The sequence below is a fragment of the Schistocerca gregaria genome, chromosome 2, assembly GCF_023897955.1.
Source record: "Schistocerca gregaria isolate iqSchGreg1 chromosome 2, iqSchGreg1.2, whole genome shotgun sequence".
In the NCBI taxonomy this organism is placed as follows: Eukaryota; Metazoa; Arthropoda; class Insecta; order Orthoptera; family Acrididae; genus Schistocerca; species Schistocerca gregaria.
In genome coordinates this window covers 879468475-879483035 of record NC_064921.1, presented here as the reverse complement: position 1 = coordinate 879483035, position 14561 = coordinate 879468475, and the positions used below count along the sequence as shown (strand labels likewise).

At 44.7% G+C, this 14561-nt stretch overlaps 1 protein-coding gene and 1 non-coding gene across 3 annotated transcripts in view; both read left to right on the top strand.

Moving 5' to 3' along the window:
- The window catches only part of LOC126335288 (polypeptide N-acetylgalactosaminyltransferase 3-like), a 337479-nt gene that overhangs the window by 105529 nt on the left and 217389 nt on the right, over positions 1-14561 (top strand). For both annotated transcript variants that reach the window (XM_049998376.1, XM_049998377.1), the window contains exon 3: positions 7806-7915. In XM_049998376.1, coding sequence (XP_049854333.1) covers positions 7806-7915 — 110 coding nt within the window. The remainder of the gene's footprint in view (positions 1-7805; positions 7916-14561) is intronic.
- Positions 11292-11366, top strand: Trnas-cga (transfer RNA serine (anticodon CGA)). The gene has a single exon. It is a non-coding gene; the product is annotated as a tRNA-Ser (tRNA).

Sequence of the window (14561 nt, the reverse complement as noted above, 5' to 3'; positions counted from 1 at the left end):
CTAACAATAATAATGTACTCGGGTGACCAGTATACGTGTCAGAGATTTGCAACTCTAATAATTTATACACCCCCATTGGTGTGGACGCGTATGAAAATACAGTGACAGCACACAATGTTTCCTAGGAGCTTCATTTTTCTTTTTTTTTGCCAGCAATGTATATTAGACTAATTACGGAGATTTCGAAATCGACCTAGCCTTTTCAAATGGAACTCTTGTAATTTATGCTGATAGCATCGCAATTCTAATAGAGTAATTCAGGGGCGTTTCACTCTTCAAAAGCCAATTTCTAATTTGGAACAAGTTACAATATTTACACTATAGGATTTATGTGATTTGAACATGACACGCGATTAATATCTTCAGCAAGAGTTCGTGACTTCATACCCAAATAAGCAGCTACTTTTGGTAAGGAACAAACAGCGTGCTGCACCGCCGCCATATAAATGGGCTACAGGTGCACTAGAATACTTCTCAGAGGCTAAAGAGCTAGACTCCTACGAATGGAGCGAACGAGACAGATGCTCTGGTAGCTGTTTTTCATTATGCACGCATGGAACAAGGCAGTTCACTGGTTAGCACAGTGAACTCTCATTCTGGAGGACGACGGTTCAAATACCTGTCCAGCCATCCAGATTTTGGTTTTCCGTAATTTCCCTAAACCACTCCGGGCAAATGGCAGCATAGTTTCTATGAAGCGATACGACCGATTCCCTGTTCTTCAAAACAATACGAGCTTATTATGCTCCATCTCTAACGACCTTGACGTCGACGGGACGTTAAGCCCTACTCTTCCTCACTTCACACTCTACATGGTAATTAGAAACACACAAGAAGTGACTTATAATAAGCCAGTCCAGTGTCGTTCGTTATTGGCGTGAAACCAGCTTCCATCTGTATCGTGTCGCTTCCTCTGTACACTGAGGTGACAAGTCATGGGACTCCTCCTAATATCGTGTCGGACCTCTTCCTGCCCGGTCTAGTGCCGCAACTCGACTTGGCATGGGCTCAAGAAGTCTGTGGAAGTGCTCTGCAGAAATATTGAGCCATGATGCTTCCAATAGGCCTCCATAATTGCCAAGGTGTTCCCGGTGTAGGATTTTGTGCACAAACTGACCTCCCTATTATGTCCAATAAATATTCGATGGCATTCATGTCTGACGATGTGTGTGTCCAGCTCTTACCAACTAAAATCTTGATTCATCTGACCAGGCCACGGTTTCCCAGTCGCCTGGGGTCTAGTCGATAAGGTCAAAAGCCCAGGAAAGGCGTTGTAGGCGATGCCGTGCTGTTAGCAATGGAACACTCTTTGGCCGTCCGCTGCCATAGCCCATTAACGCCAAATTTCACCGTACTGTCCTAAGGAAGACGTTCGTCCCACGCCCCAGATTGATAACTGCCGTTATTTCACGCAGTGCTGCTTGTCTGTTAGCACTGACAGTCTACGCAATTTCTGCTCTGGATAGCTAGGTGAAGACCGCCTGCCCGTGCGTGCTTCGTGGTGAGAAGTAATGCCTGAAATTTTGTATTCTAGGCACGGTCTTGACACAATGGATCTCGGAATACGGATTTCCCAAACGATTTCCGAAATGGAATGCCCACGCGTCAGGGTCAATTTCACGTTCAAAGTCTGTTAATTTCCGTCGTGCGGCCATAATCAGCCGGAAGAATTACCACAAATCGCCTGAATACAAACAATTGCTCCACCAATCCACTGCCCTTTTGTACTTTATGATTACTATCGCTTGACTTCTACGAGGGTCACTCCAAAAGAAATGCACACTATTTTTGTAAGAATAGTTTTCATTCTGCATGTGTGAAAGTTTTACAGTGTGTAGATACATCCTTCCCGCTTGTTTTCAAACTTAGTTCAACCTGTTACCGTGAGTGGCGCCGTCACAGCATGTCTTCAAGATGGCTGCTACACTTGACGTTCGTCAGAAGCAACGTGCTGTCATAGAATTCCTGTGCTGTGAAAACGAGACAGTGGGAAACATCCACAAGAGGTTGAAAAAGGTGTATAGAGATGCTGTTGTCGATCGCTGTACAGTTAGTCGGTGGGAAAGCAGGTTTCGTGATGAGAGCGGGCACGGCAATATTGAGGATTGTCCTCGCAGCGGCAGGCCTCGTACTGCACACATTCCAGACAATGTGCAGCGAGTTAACGAATTGGTGACTGTTGACGGACGCATCACACTGAACGAATTCTCACGCCACGTTGGGATAGGGGAAGGAAGTGTTCGCAGAATACTGAAAGTGTTGGCGTTAAAAAAGGTTGTGCCAGGTAGGTTCCCTGGATGTTGACAGTGGCTCACAAAGAAACAAGAAAAAAGGTATGCAGCGAACTTTTTTGGAACTGTACGAGAATGGTGGAGATGAAATTCTTAGAAGAATTGTGACAGGTGATGAAACATGGCTCCATCATTTTTCACCAGAGACGAAGAGGCAATCAATGGAGTGGCATCATGCAAATTCAAGTTATGGCTACGGTGGTTTTCGATTCCGAAGGACTTTTGCTTGTGGACATAATGCCAAGTGGAACCACCATAAATTCTGATGCATATGTGTTGACACTGAAGAAACTTCAAGCTCGACTGAGTCGTGTTAGACCACATCGGCAAAAGCAGGATGTTTTGCTGTTGCACGAGAATGCACGGCCACATGATAGTCAAAAAACCATGGAAGCGATCACAAGACTCGGATGGACAACACTGAAACACCCGCCTTACAGTCCTGACCTGGCTCTATGTGACTATCATCTCTTTGGGAAACTGAAAGACTCTCTTCGTGGAACAAGGTTTGAAGATGTTGACTTCCTTGTGCACGCTGCCAAACAGTGGCTCCAACAGGTTGGTCCAGAATTTTATGGTGCGGGTATACAGTCGCTGGTTCCAAGATGGCGTAAGGCAGTTGAGAGGGATGGAATTTATGTGGAGAAATGAAAATATTGTTCCTAAAGGATGTATCTACATACTGTAAAACTTTCAAACATGTAGAATAAAAGATGGGTTTAAAAAAAATAGTGTGCCTTTCTTTTGGAGTGACCCTCGTATCATTCCAGTGTAGATTATACGATTCCCGGCCCCGTTGGGCATTTTCCCTGCCCGTGGACTGGGTGTCTGTGTTGTCCTCATCATGTCAACGTCACCATTATCATTTGTGACAGTGGCTGGATTCTACTCTGTGTAAAATATTGGACTGTGTAAAAATTACGACTTTGTACGGGCGCTGATGACCGCGCAGTTGAGAGCCCCACAAACCAGACAGCATCATTATCTTCATCAGTGCTGACCGGGGCGGTGTTACTGCCGCGGCAAACCGCACGCATGCTAACTTGAGGGACACTAAGCAAGCCGTTGCGTAGCTACAGAGGTGCCTGAATGGCTATTTCGATTACATACCGAAAGCGCGCACTGCTCAATTTTCTCTGTCCACACTGCAGTAGATTGTACTTGACAGTCAAGAGTACCACAAGGTAAAAACACACTCGCGTGTCTTCTGGGGGGGAAAAAAAGTTGCACTGTAATTTGATAACCGTTAATTGTACATGTGTGGCTAAAAGTAATTCTTGATTTTTCATTATTGTACGTCTAATGTGAGACTAACTCCTCATGGTTGGGATTCACAGTCATGTAATATTTCTTAAGACATCATAGTCGCCGTTGACTGTGTAAAATATTTATTATTACAATTGCAATCTCGGCCTTACGGCAATTTTCAAGTAATACTGCAAAAGTTACATTCTGTGAGAATCTAAGACTATCTGACATGAGTACATGCCGTCTTCAAAATGCAGCCTTTTGACTGTGATTATATTTATTATATTTATAACATATTACGATGTAATAAGTGTCGTACTCATCGGATCTTGTGGGACTCTCACAGTCAAAAGCGTACATTTTGCGACGACGTCTACTCATGTCAGATTGTCTTATATTCTGACAGAATGTAACTTCTGCTGTGTTACTTGAAAATGGCCATAAGGCAAAAATTTCAATTGTAATAATAAATATTTTATACAGTCAACGGCGACTCTGAAGGTTTTTAAGTAATATGAGACTATTTTTGCGACCTAGTAAAGAAATAAAGTTTGTAAGCGTTGGTGCTGTTTCAGTAAACGGTCTTATACATAAGAAGCACAGCTCGGTTTATCCATGCTAACTTCAGCAACTACTGACGTTTCTCACCGAAACTGTCACAAATACCCTGGATAACAACTCGTGTTTGCATGCACATAAACAGAGCCAGCAAATAACATTTTCGTTCCGTTAGCGAATCCAGTGCACTTCTATATAAATTCTTCAAAACATTCAAACCACATAGCAACAAAGCGTTAGCATAAACATTACAACTTCCTTTACAAAGCGATTTACATTTCAGTACGGTACACTCCAGCAGCTTACGCAGGCCCGGACATACGTTGACTGCCTGGTGTCAGCGCTGGCGACAGTGACCAGATATGGCAAAAATGTCTCAAACCAAACTACAAGCGCCAGCGCGCTCCTCAAAAGTTGAGATATTGCGTAATATGGGATTACAGTGCGCTCACAACGATTATACACAGGGTACGCGGAAGAACTTGCCCCCTTCTAACAGCCGTGTACCGCAAGTCTCTAGAGGAATGGAAGGTTCCAAATAATTGGAAAAGAGCACAGGTAGTCCCAGTCTTCAAGAAGGGTCGTCGAGCAGATGCGCAAAACTATAGACCTATATCTCTGACGTCGATCTGTTGTAGAATTTTAGAACATGTTTTTTTGCTCGCGTATCATATCATTTCTGGAAAACCTGAATCTACTCTGTAGGAATCAACATGGATTCCGGAAACAGCGATCGTGTGAGACCTAACTCGCTTTATTTGTTCATGAGACCCAGAAAATATTAGATACAGGCTCCCAGGTAGATGCTATTTTTCTTGACTTCCGGAAGGCGTTCGATACAGTTCCGCACTGTCGCCTGATAAACAAAGTAAGAGCCTACGGAATATCAGACCAGCTGCGTGGCTGGATTGAAGAGCTTTTAGCAAACAGAACACAGCATGTTGTCCTCAATGGAGAGACGTCTACAGACGTTAAAGTAACCTCTGGCGTGCCACAGGGGAGTGTTATGGGACCATTGCTTTTCACAATATATATAAATGACCTAGTAGATAGTGTTCCATGCGGCTTTTCGCGGATGACGCTGTGGTATACAGAGAAGGTGCAGCATTAGAAAATTGCAGCGAAATGCAGGAAGATCTGCAGCGGATAGGCACTTGGTGCAGGGAGTGGCAACTGACCCTTAACATAGATAAATGTAATGTACTGCGAATACATAGAAAGAAGGATTATTTATTGTATGATTATATGATAGCGGAACAAACACTGGTAGCAGTTACTTCTGTAAAATATCAGGGAGTATGCGTGCGGAACGATTTGAAGTTGAATGATCATATAAAATTAATTGTTGGTAACGAGGGTACCAGGTTGAGATTCATTGGGAGAGTCATTAGAAAATGTAGTCCATCAACAAAGGAGGTGGCTACAAAACACTCGTTCGAACTATACTTGAGTATTGTTCATCAGTGGGGGATCCGTACCAGGTAGGGTTGACGGAGGAGATAGAGAAGATCCAAAGAAGAGCGGCGCGTTTCGTCACAGGGTTATTTGGTAAGCGCGATAGCATTACGGAGAGGTTTAGCAAACTCAAGTGGCAGACTCTACAAGAGAGGCGCTCTGCATCGCGGTGTAGCTTGCTATCCAGGTTTCGAGAGGGTGCGTTTCTGGATGAGGTATCGAATATATTGCTTCCACCTATTTAAACCAAGCGAGGAGATCACGAATGTAAGGTTAGAGAGATTCGAGCGCGCACGGAGGCTTTCCGGCAGTCGTTCTTCCCTAGAACCATACGAGACTGGAACAGGAAAGGGAGGTAATGACAGTGGCAGGTAAAGTGCCCTGCGCCACACACCGTTGGGTGGCTTGCGGATTATAAATGTGGATGTAGATGTAAGGTCCCAAGTTCTAACTTTCCTGCAAGTATTGTTTGCAGGCAGACCACATAGCGCTCCACTCTCCGCAGCGACACAAAATTGCATTAAATCTCAATCTTCTACAAAAACCGCGAATAAAAGTGTCTAAAATTCACACCAAGCGAGGCGGCGCAGTGCGTATCACAATGGTCTTATATGGAGGAGCATGACCGTCCAAATCCCCGTCCGACTATCCAAAGTCAGGCTTTCCGTGATTTCTCTACATAGCTTAAGACCATGTCAGGTTTGTGCCTCCCATAAGGGCACGACAGTTGTTCCCCATGCTTTCCTTATGCGATATCTTCCTCTGCCTGAAATAACCTCGTCGTAGATGTGACGTCAAGCCCTTGCCTCATTCCTTTCTGAAATTCGTGTTTGGCATTGATACCTAAAGTGTCCCTAGGCATGACGTAGATCTGTATCTGATTAAATTAGGACCAGAGTTACTTTTTTTTTACTTGAAGGAGACGCAATATTTGCGTCTGGAAAAGTTACTTCAAAACTAATAAGCATAATGCTTTCGAGCAAAGCGAGTGTCAATAGAGGGACCCTAAAATGCCAGGATGCCACTGGCAGGACCAATCCAGCCCCCTCGCTGTCAAAAGCCAATTATTTTAAACAGAACTATAGTACAGTGAAGAGTTAAGCCATGGGATACCTCGTAATGTCGTGTCGGACCTCCTTTTCCTGGAGTAGCAGCTCGACGTGGCATGGAATCAACAATTCATCGGAAGTCCTCTGCAAAAATGTTGTGCCATGCTGCCCCTACAGCCATCCATCATCGACAAAATGGTGAGGGTGCAGCATTTTGTGCACGAACTGATCTCTCGATACTGTCCCATAAATGTTCGAAGGGGTTGGTGTCGGGCAATCTGGGTGGCCAAATCATTCGCTCGAAATGTCCAGAATGGTACTCAAACCAATCGGTTACAGTTGTAGCCCGGTGACATGCCGCATTGTCCCTCCATAAAAATTCCATCATTGTTTGGGAACATGAAGTCCATGAATAGCGGCAAATGGTCTCCATGTAGCCGAACGTAACCATTTCCAGTCAATGATCGGTTCAGTTGCACCAGAGGACCCAGTTCATTCCATGTGAACACAGCCCACACCATTATCGACCCACCAACTGCTTCCACAGTACGTTGTTGACAATTTGGGTCCATGGCTTCATAGGGGCTGGACCGCATTCGCACCCTACCATCAGTTCTTACCAATTGAAATCGGAACTCATTGACAGGTCATGGTTGTTCAGTCTCTCTGGTCCAAACGATACGGTCACTAGCCCAGAAGAGGTGCTGTAGGCGACTTTTTGCTGTTAGCAAAGGCACTCACCTCGGTCGTCTGCTGCCATAACTCATTCCATGTTGAGAGGCAGTGCCTGGAATTCAATATGCCCGCTACATTCTTGACAATCTGGATCTCTCAATATTGAATTCCCTAACGATTTCCGAAACTGAATGTTCCATGCGTATAGCTCTAACATTTCGCGTTCAGAGTCCTTTAATTCCCGTCGTGCGGCCACAATCACATGGGACACACATTACCATGAATCACCTGATTCTAAATGACAGCTCCGCCAATGCAGTGCCGTTTTATACTTTGTGTGCGCGCTACTACCTCCATCTATACTTGTCAATATGACTGTCGCATGACGTTTTCGCCACGGTATAAAGCACTCCTGTTCCCCAATCAATTGTCGAATCGATAGCAGCTTTGTCTTAACAACAGTTCAGGCGAGAGCTGAGCGCTGAGGGACTGCAGACAGCTATAGTGAGTCTCCTGCTTTTTTTTGCAGATCTGGCCAGCGGCAGAGCGAGTTCGTAGACTCCCGCGGCGTCCACGTGGTTGTGGGCCGCTACGTGCCGGACTCGGGAGACTCCGCGTCAGAGGTCAACCTCACCAAAGGTCAGTACTACAGCACCACTTTATTCAGCGGCTTGTGTAAGTATACAGTGATGAGCCAAAAGATTATGACCACCTGCTTAATAGCTTGTCCGTCTCTGGAACGAAATACATCACTGATTCTACGTACCAGGGATCTGACAGTATGTTGGTAGATTTGTGGAAGTGCTGGGTGATCAAAAAGTCTGTATAAATTTGAAAACTGAATAAATCACGGAATAATTTAGATAGAGAGGTACAAAGTGACACACATGTCTGGAATGACATGGGGTTTTATTGGAACCAAAAAAATACAACAGTTTAAAAAATGTCCGACAGATGACGCTTCATCTGATCAGAATAGCAATAATTAGCATAAAAAGGTAAGACAAAGCAAAGATGATTTTCTTTACAGTAAATGCTCAATATGTTCACCATCATTCCTCAACAATAGCTTTAGTCGAGGAATAATGTTGTGAACAGCACTGTAAAGCATGTCCGGAGTTATAGTGAGGCATTGGCGTCGGATGTAGTCTTTCAGCATCCCTAGAGATGTCGGTCAATCACGATACACTTGCGACTTCAGGTAACCCTAAAGCCAATAATCATACGGACTGAGGTCTGGGGACCTGGGAGGCCAAGCATGACGAAAGTAGCGGCTGAGCACACGATCATCACCAAACGACGCGCGCAAGAGATCTTTCCCGCGTCTAGCAATATGGGGTGGAGTACCAACCTACATAAACCCCATGTCATTCCAAGCACGTGTGTCAATTTTTACCCCTCTATCTTTTATTCCGTGATTTATCCAGTTTTCAAATTTATACTGGCTTTTTGAACACCCGGTATGTGACATTAGATGTCTACACATATGTCATGTAATATATGAAAATAATTGGCCGCTGATTTGCGTACGAGGTGATCACGCCCAATAGTGGCGCAGATGTGTTCCATAGGATTTACATCAGGCCAATTTTGTAGCCTAGACATCAACGTGAGTTCACTATAATGCTTCCAAACCACTGTAGCCGGCCGTTGTGTCCGAGCGGTTCTAGGTGCTTCAGTCCGGAACCACGCCGCTGCTACGGTCGCAAGTTCGAATCCTGCCGCGGGCATGGATGTGTGTGATGTCCTTACGTTAGTTAGGTTTAAGTAGTTCTAAGTCTAGGGGGCTCATGACGTAACATGTTAAGTCCCATAGTGCCCAGAGCCATTTGAACCATTTTTTGAAACCACTGTAGCACGGTTCTGGCTCAGAGACACGGACAGTTATACTGCTGAAAGTTGACGTCGCCGTCGGGAAAGACATCTATCATGAAGGGGTGCAGGTGGTTTGCAGGTGTCAGCGCAGGTCCCACGCAAGAGTAGGAGACTGTCACCTATATAATTATACTGCTCCCACCAGCTTGCGTGCGTAGCGCGCTGCGCGTTCGAGCCGTCACTCACTACGATGACGGGTTTTGTGGAGTCGACCATAGACCTAGTTTAGAAAAAATATGATTCACCTGAAGAGCCGACACGTTCCCGGTCGAATCCCGATGGTCCCGTGCCAACTGCAATCGTAATTGACGATGTCGTTGGGTCAACATGTGAAACGTAGAGGTGGTCTGTTGCGGAGCTCCATGTTCAACAATGTACGATGAACGGTGTGCTCCGAAACACTTGTGCGGGCACCAGCATTGCACTCTTCCCGTAGAGATGCCACAGATCACCATTTATCCTGTGTTACAGAGCAGACAAGCCTCCGAACCCCATGTTGTGTGAAGAGTGGTGGGCGTCCAACCATTTAGCACCTAGTGGTAGTTTCGCTGACGTTCTTTCCGTAGAAGCTCACGACTGTAGCAAGTGAACATTCGACCAGGTTCGCCGTTTTCGAGATACTCGTTCACAGACTCTGCGTAATAATAATCTGTCAAAGTCGCTTATCTCAACAGATTTCCCCTTTTGCAGCCCATACCTTCGCCAGGGTAATCCCCTGTCCCTGTCTGACCCGCTTATATACTTTTCGTTACGCCATCACGTGCCCGCAACGCAACTAGATGGCATCAAACGTCGCGTTTGGGAGTGGTTATTACGTTCCTGCTTATCAGTGTATGTCTGTGTATTAAAGACTTCGCAAATTTTACAACGGAACAGCTATGAAACTTCCTGGCAGATTAAAACTGTGTGCCCGACCGAGATGGGGTATCGTCTCAGTTGTGCGACTGGATTCGTGATTTCCTGTCAGGAAGGTCGCAGTTCGTAGTAATAGACGGCAAATCATCGAGTAAAACTGAAGTGATATCAGGTGTTCCCCAGGGAAGCGTCCTGGGACCTCTACTGTTCCTGATCTATATAAATGACCTGGGTGACAATCTGAGCAGTTCTCTTAGGTTGTTCGCAGATGATGCTGTAATTTACCGTCTAGTAAGGTCATCCGAAGACCAGTATCAGCTGCAAAGCGATTTAGAAAAGATTGCTGTATGGTGTGTCAGGTGGCAGTTGACGCTAAATAACGAAAAGTGTGAGATGATCCACATGAGTTCCAAAAGAAATCCGTTGGAATTCGATTACTCGGTAAATAATACAATTCTCAAGGCTGTCAAATCAACTAAGTATCTGGGTGTTAAAATTACGAACAACTTCAGTTGGAAGGACCACATAGATAATATTGTCGGGAAGGCGAGCCAAAGGTTGCGTTTCATTGGCAGGACACTTAGAAGATGCAACAAGTCCACTAAAGAGACAGCTTACACTACACTCGTTCGTCCTCTGTTAGAATATTGCTGCGCGGTGTGGGATCCTTACCAGGTGGGATTGACGGAGGACATCGAGAGGGTGCAAAGAAGGGCAGCTCGTTTTGTATTATCGCGTTATAGAGGAGAGAGTGTGGCAGATATGATACACGAGTTGGGATGGAAGTCATTACAGCATAGACGTTTTTCGTCGCGGCGAGAGCTTTTTACGAAATTTCAGTCACCAACTTTCTCTTCCGAATGCGAAAATATTTTGTTGAGCCCAACCTACATAGGTAGGAATGATCATCAAAATAAAATAAGAGAAATCAGAGCTCGAACAGAAAGGTTTAGGTGTTCGTTTTTCCCGCTCGCTGTTCGGGAGTGGAATAGTAGAGAGATAGTATGATTGTGGTTCGATGAACCCTCTGCCAAGCACTTAAATGTGAATTGCAGAGTAGTCATGTAGATGTAGTAGACTCGAACTCGGGACCTTTGCCTTTCGCGGGCAAGTGCTCTACCAACTGAGCTACCGAAGCACGACTCACGCCCGGTACTCACAGCTTTACTTCTGCCAGTACCTCGTCTCCTACCTTCTAAACTTTACAGAAGCTCTCCTCAGAAGTTTGGAAGGTAGGAGACGAGGTACTGGCAGAAGTAAAGCTGTGAGTACCGGGCGTGAGTCGTGCTTCGGTAGCTCAGTTGGTAGAGCACTTGCCCGCGAAAGGCAAAGGTCCCGAGTTCGAGTCTCGGCCGGGCACACAGTTTTAATCTGCCAGGAAGTTTCATATCAGCGCACACTCCGTTGCAGAGTGAAAATCTCATTCTGGGAACAGCTATGGTTTCCAATCAGCCGCAAAGGTAGAAAGTAAAATCAAGTGGTGAGACGTCACTTCTTAAATAATTAAAAAAAGGAGAACTTACAGAATTTTATTCCACTTTTAAGGATTTCATTTTATGTGTTAATGATGTTTTCGTCATTTGACTGTACAAACTTCATTTTATATTGTTAATCATGACTTCAGCCTTAAGCCATTGTCAAGTACAACAGTTTGGATATAATTAAACTTTCGTTGAACTTCATAACGACTTAAAGCCAAAATCACGATAGTAATATATATTAGAGAGGTTTGTACAGTCAAGTGTCAGATATATAATTCGTGAAGTTCTTAAATAACTATGGCGGAAAAGAATGAAAAAAATTCATTTTAATCACCATCGTGATCTCTTCATCCCAAAAAATTGATATTCCGAGAGAGAACGTAGCCACAAGAGTCAAGACGCATACACTACCTGCGTAAAAGTATCTGAACACCTATTAGGGTTGTGTCAATCCTGTCTTCCGACTGGTTTGATGCGGTCTCTCCTGTGCGAAATTCTTCATCTCAGAGTAGCACTTGCAACCTACGTCCTCAATTATTTGCTGCATGTTTTCCAATCTCTGTCTTCCTCTACAGTTTGTGCCTCTACTGGCCCCTCTAGTACCATGGAAGTCATTCCCTCATGTCTTAACATATGTCCTATCGTCCTGCCCATTCTCCTTGTTTTTTCCACATATTCCTTTCCTCTCCGATTCTGCGCACAACCTCCTCATTCCTTACCTTGTCAGTCCACCTAATATTTATATGTTTTGACGATGCCAATATGGCCTTAGCACTTTACGACACGGTGTAAAAAAGATATGAGGATGGTCATTACGGACTGAAACCGGTCATCGTCTAAAGAATTGAGATTGTGATCAAAGACTGGAATAAAAAACATTTAATTTTCAACATTCGTCTGTAGCACCATATCTCAAATGCTTCGATTGTCTTCTGTTCCGGTTTCCCCACAGTGCACGTTTCACTACCATACAGTGCTGTACTCCAAGCGTACATCCTCAGAGATTTCTTCCTCAAATTAAGGCCTGTGTTCGATACTAGTAGACTTCTGTTGGTAAGAAATGCCCTCCTTTCCAGTACTAGTCTGCTTTTGACGTCCTCTTTGCTCCGTCCGTCATTGGTTATTTTACTGCCTAGGTGAGCGTCAATCCTGATGCTAAGTTTCTCGCTGTTCTCCTTTCTGCTGCTTCTCATTACTTTCGTCTCTTTTTTTTTTTTCAATTTACTCTCAATCCATATTCTGTTAACTGTTCATTCCATTCAGCAGATCATATAATTATTTTTCACTTTCTCCCAGGATAGCAATGTCATCAGCGAACCTTCTCCATGATATCCTTTCCCCTTGAATTTTCATTCCATTCCGAACCGTTCTTTTATTTTCATCACTTCTTCTTCGATGTACAGACTGAGCAGTAGGGGCGAAAGACTACGTCCCTGTCTTACACCCCCCTAATCCGAGCATTTCGTTTTCGTCGTCCACTATTCTTATTTCCTTTTGGCTCTTGTACGTATTGTATATTACCCCTCTCTCCGTATAGCTTACCCCTATTTTCTCAGAGTTTCGAACGTCTTGCACCATTTTACATTACCGAACGCTTTTCCCAGGTCGACAGATCCTTTGAACGTGTTTTGATTTTTCTTTAGTCTTGCTTCCAATATTAACCGCAGCGTCAGAATTACCTGTCTGGTGCCTTCACCTGTCCTAAAGCCAAACTCATTGTAATCTAACACATCCTCAGTTTTATTTTCCATTCTTCTGTATACTATTCTTCTCAGCAACTTGGATGCATGAGCTGTTAAGTTGACTGTGCGATAATTCTCGCACTTGCCAGCTCTTGCAGTCTGCGGAACTGTGTGGATGATATTTTTCCGAAAGTCACGTGGTATGTCGCCAGACTCATACATTCTACACACCAAAGTGAATGGTCGTTTTGTCGCCACTTCCCCCAAATCGAATGTTATGTATCCCTTCTGCCTTATTTGATCTTTCAGTCATCCTACGTTGTTTTAAATTCTGATCCTAATACTGGATCCTGTATCTCTTCTAAATCGACTCCTGTTTCTTCTTGTATCACATCAGACAAATCTTCCAAATCAGAGGCCTTCAAAGGTACTCTTTCCATCTATCCGCTATTTCCTCTACATTTATGACGGCTTACGCTGGGGTCATTTTGAATGACATGTTTGAAAATATGGAAGGAATGACAGCCCATTATTCCTCAAGAGCCAGAACCAAAGGAGGACTCTTGTGTGTGGTGCGAAACCGATATTCTGACTCATCCCGCAGATATTCCATTATGTTCACGTCGGACTCTAGGCAGGCCAGCCCATTTCATGAACGTTATTGTCCACAGACCATTGCCCCAGAGATGCTGCTATATGACAGGGCGCATTGTCATGCTGATACAATCAGTCATCATCTCCGAGCTGTTGCTTTATTGTACACAATCAAACACAATGCTGTAAAATGTTTTCTTATCCTACCGCATTAGCGTTTTCGTAAGTGCAATAAGAGGACCACGTCCTAACAACTAAAAATACCTCACACTATAAAACTACCTCCTTCGCCCTTCGATGTTGGCACTACAGGTGATGAGAAGTAACCATCTAGAGGCATTCCTCAAACCGCCGGCCGCGATGGTCTTGCGGTTCTAGGCGCTGCAGTCCGGAACCGTGGGACCGCTACGGTCGCAGGTTCGAATCCTGCCTCGGGCATGGATGTGTGTGATGTCCTTAGGTTAGTTAGGTTTAAGTGGTTCTAAGTTCGAGAGGACTGATGACCTAAGATGTTAAGTCCCATAGTGCTCAGAGCCATTTGAACCATTTGAACCAATCCTCAAACCCAAACGCTTCGTTTGTATTGCCACAGGGTATAGAGCGATTTGTGAAATTACTCGCTTCTAGTCATCCACTGTCCATTGGCGTCAGTCTGCAAGCCACCTCTGCCGGCCGCGGTGGTCTCGCGGTTCTAGGCGCGCAGTCCGGAACCGTGCGACTGCTACGGTCGCAGGTTCGAATCCTGCCTCGGGCATGGATGTGTGTGATGTCCTTAGGTTAGTTAGGTTTAAGTAGTTC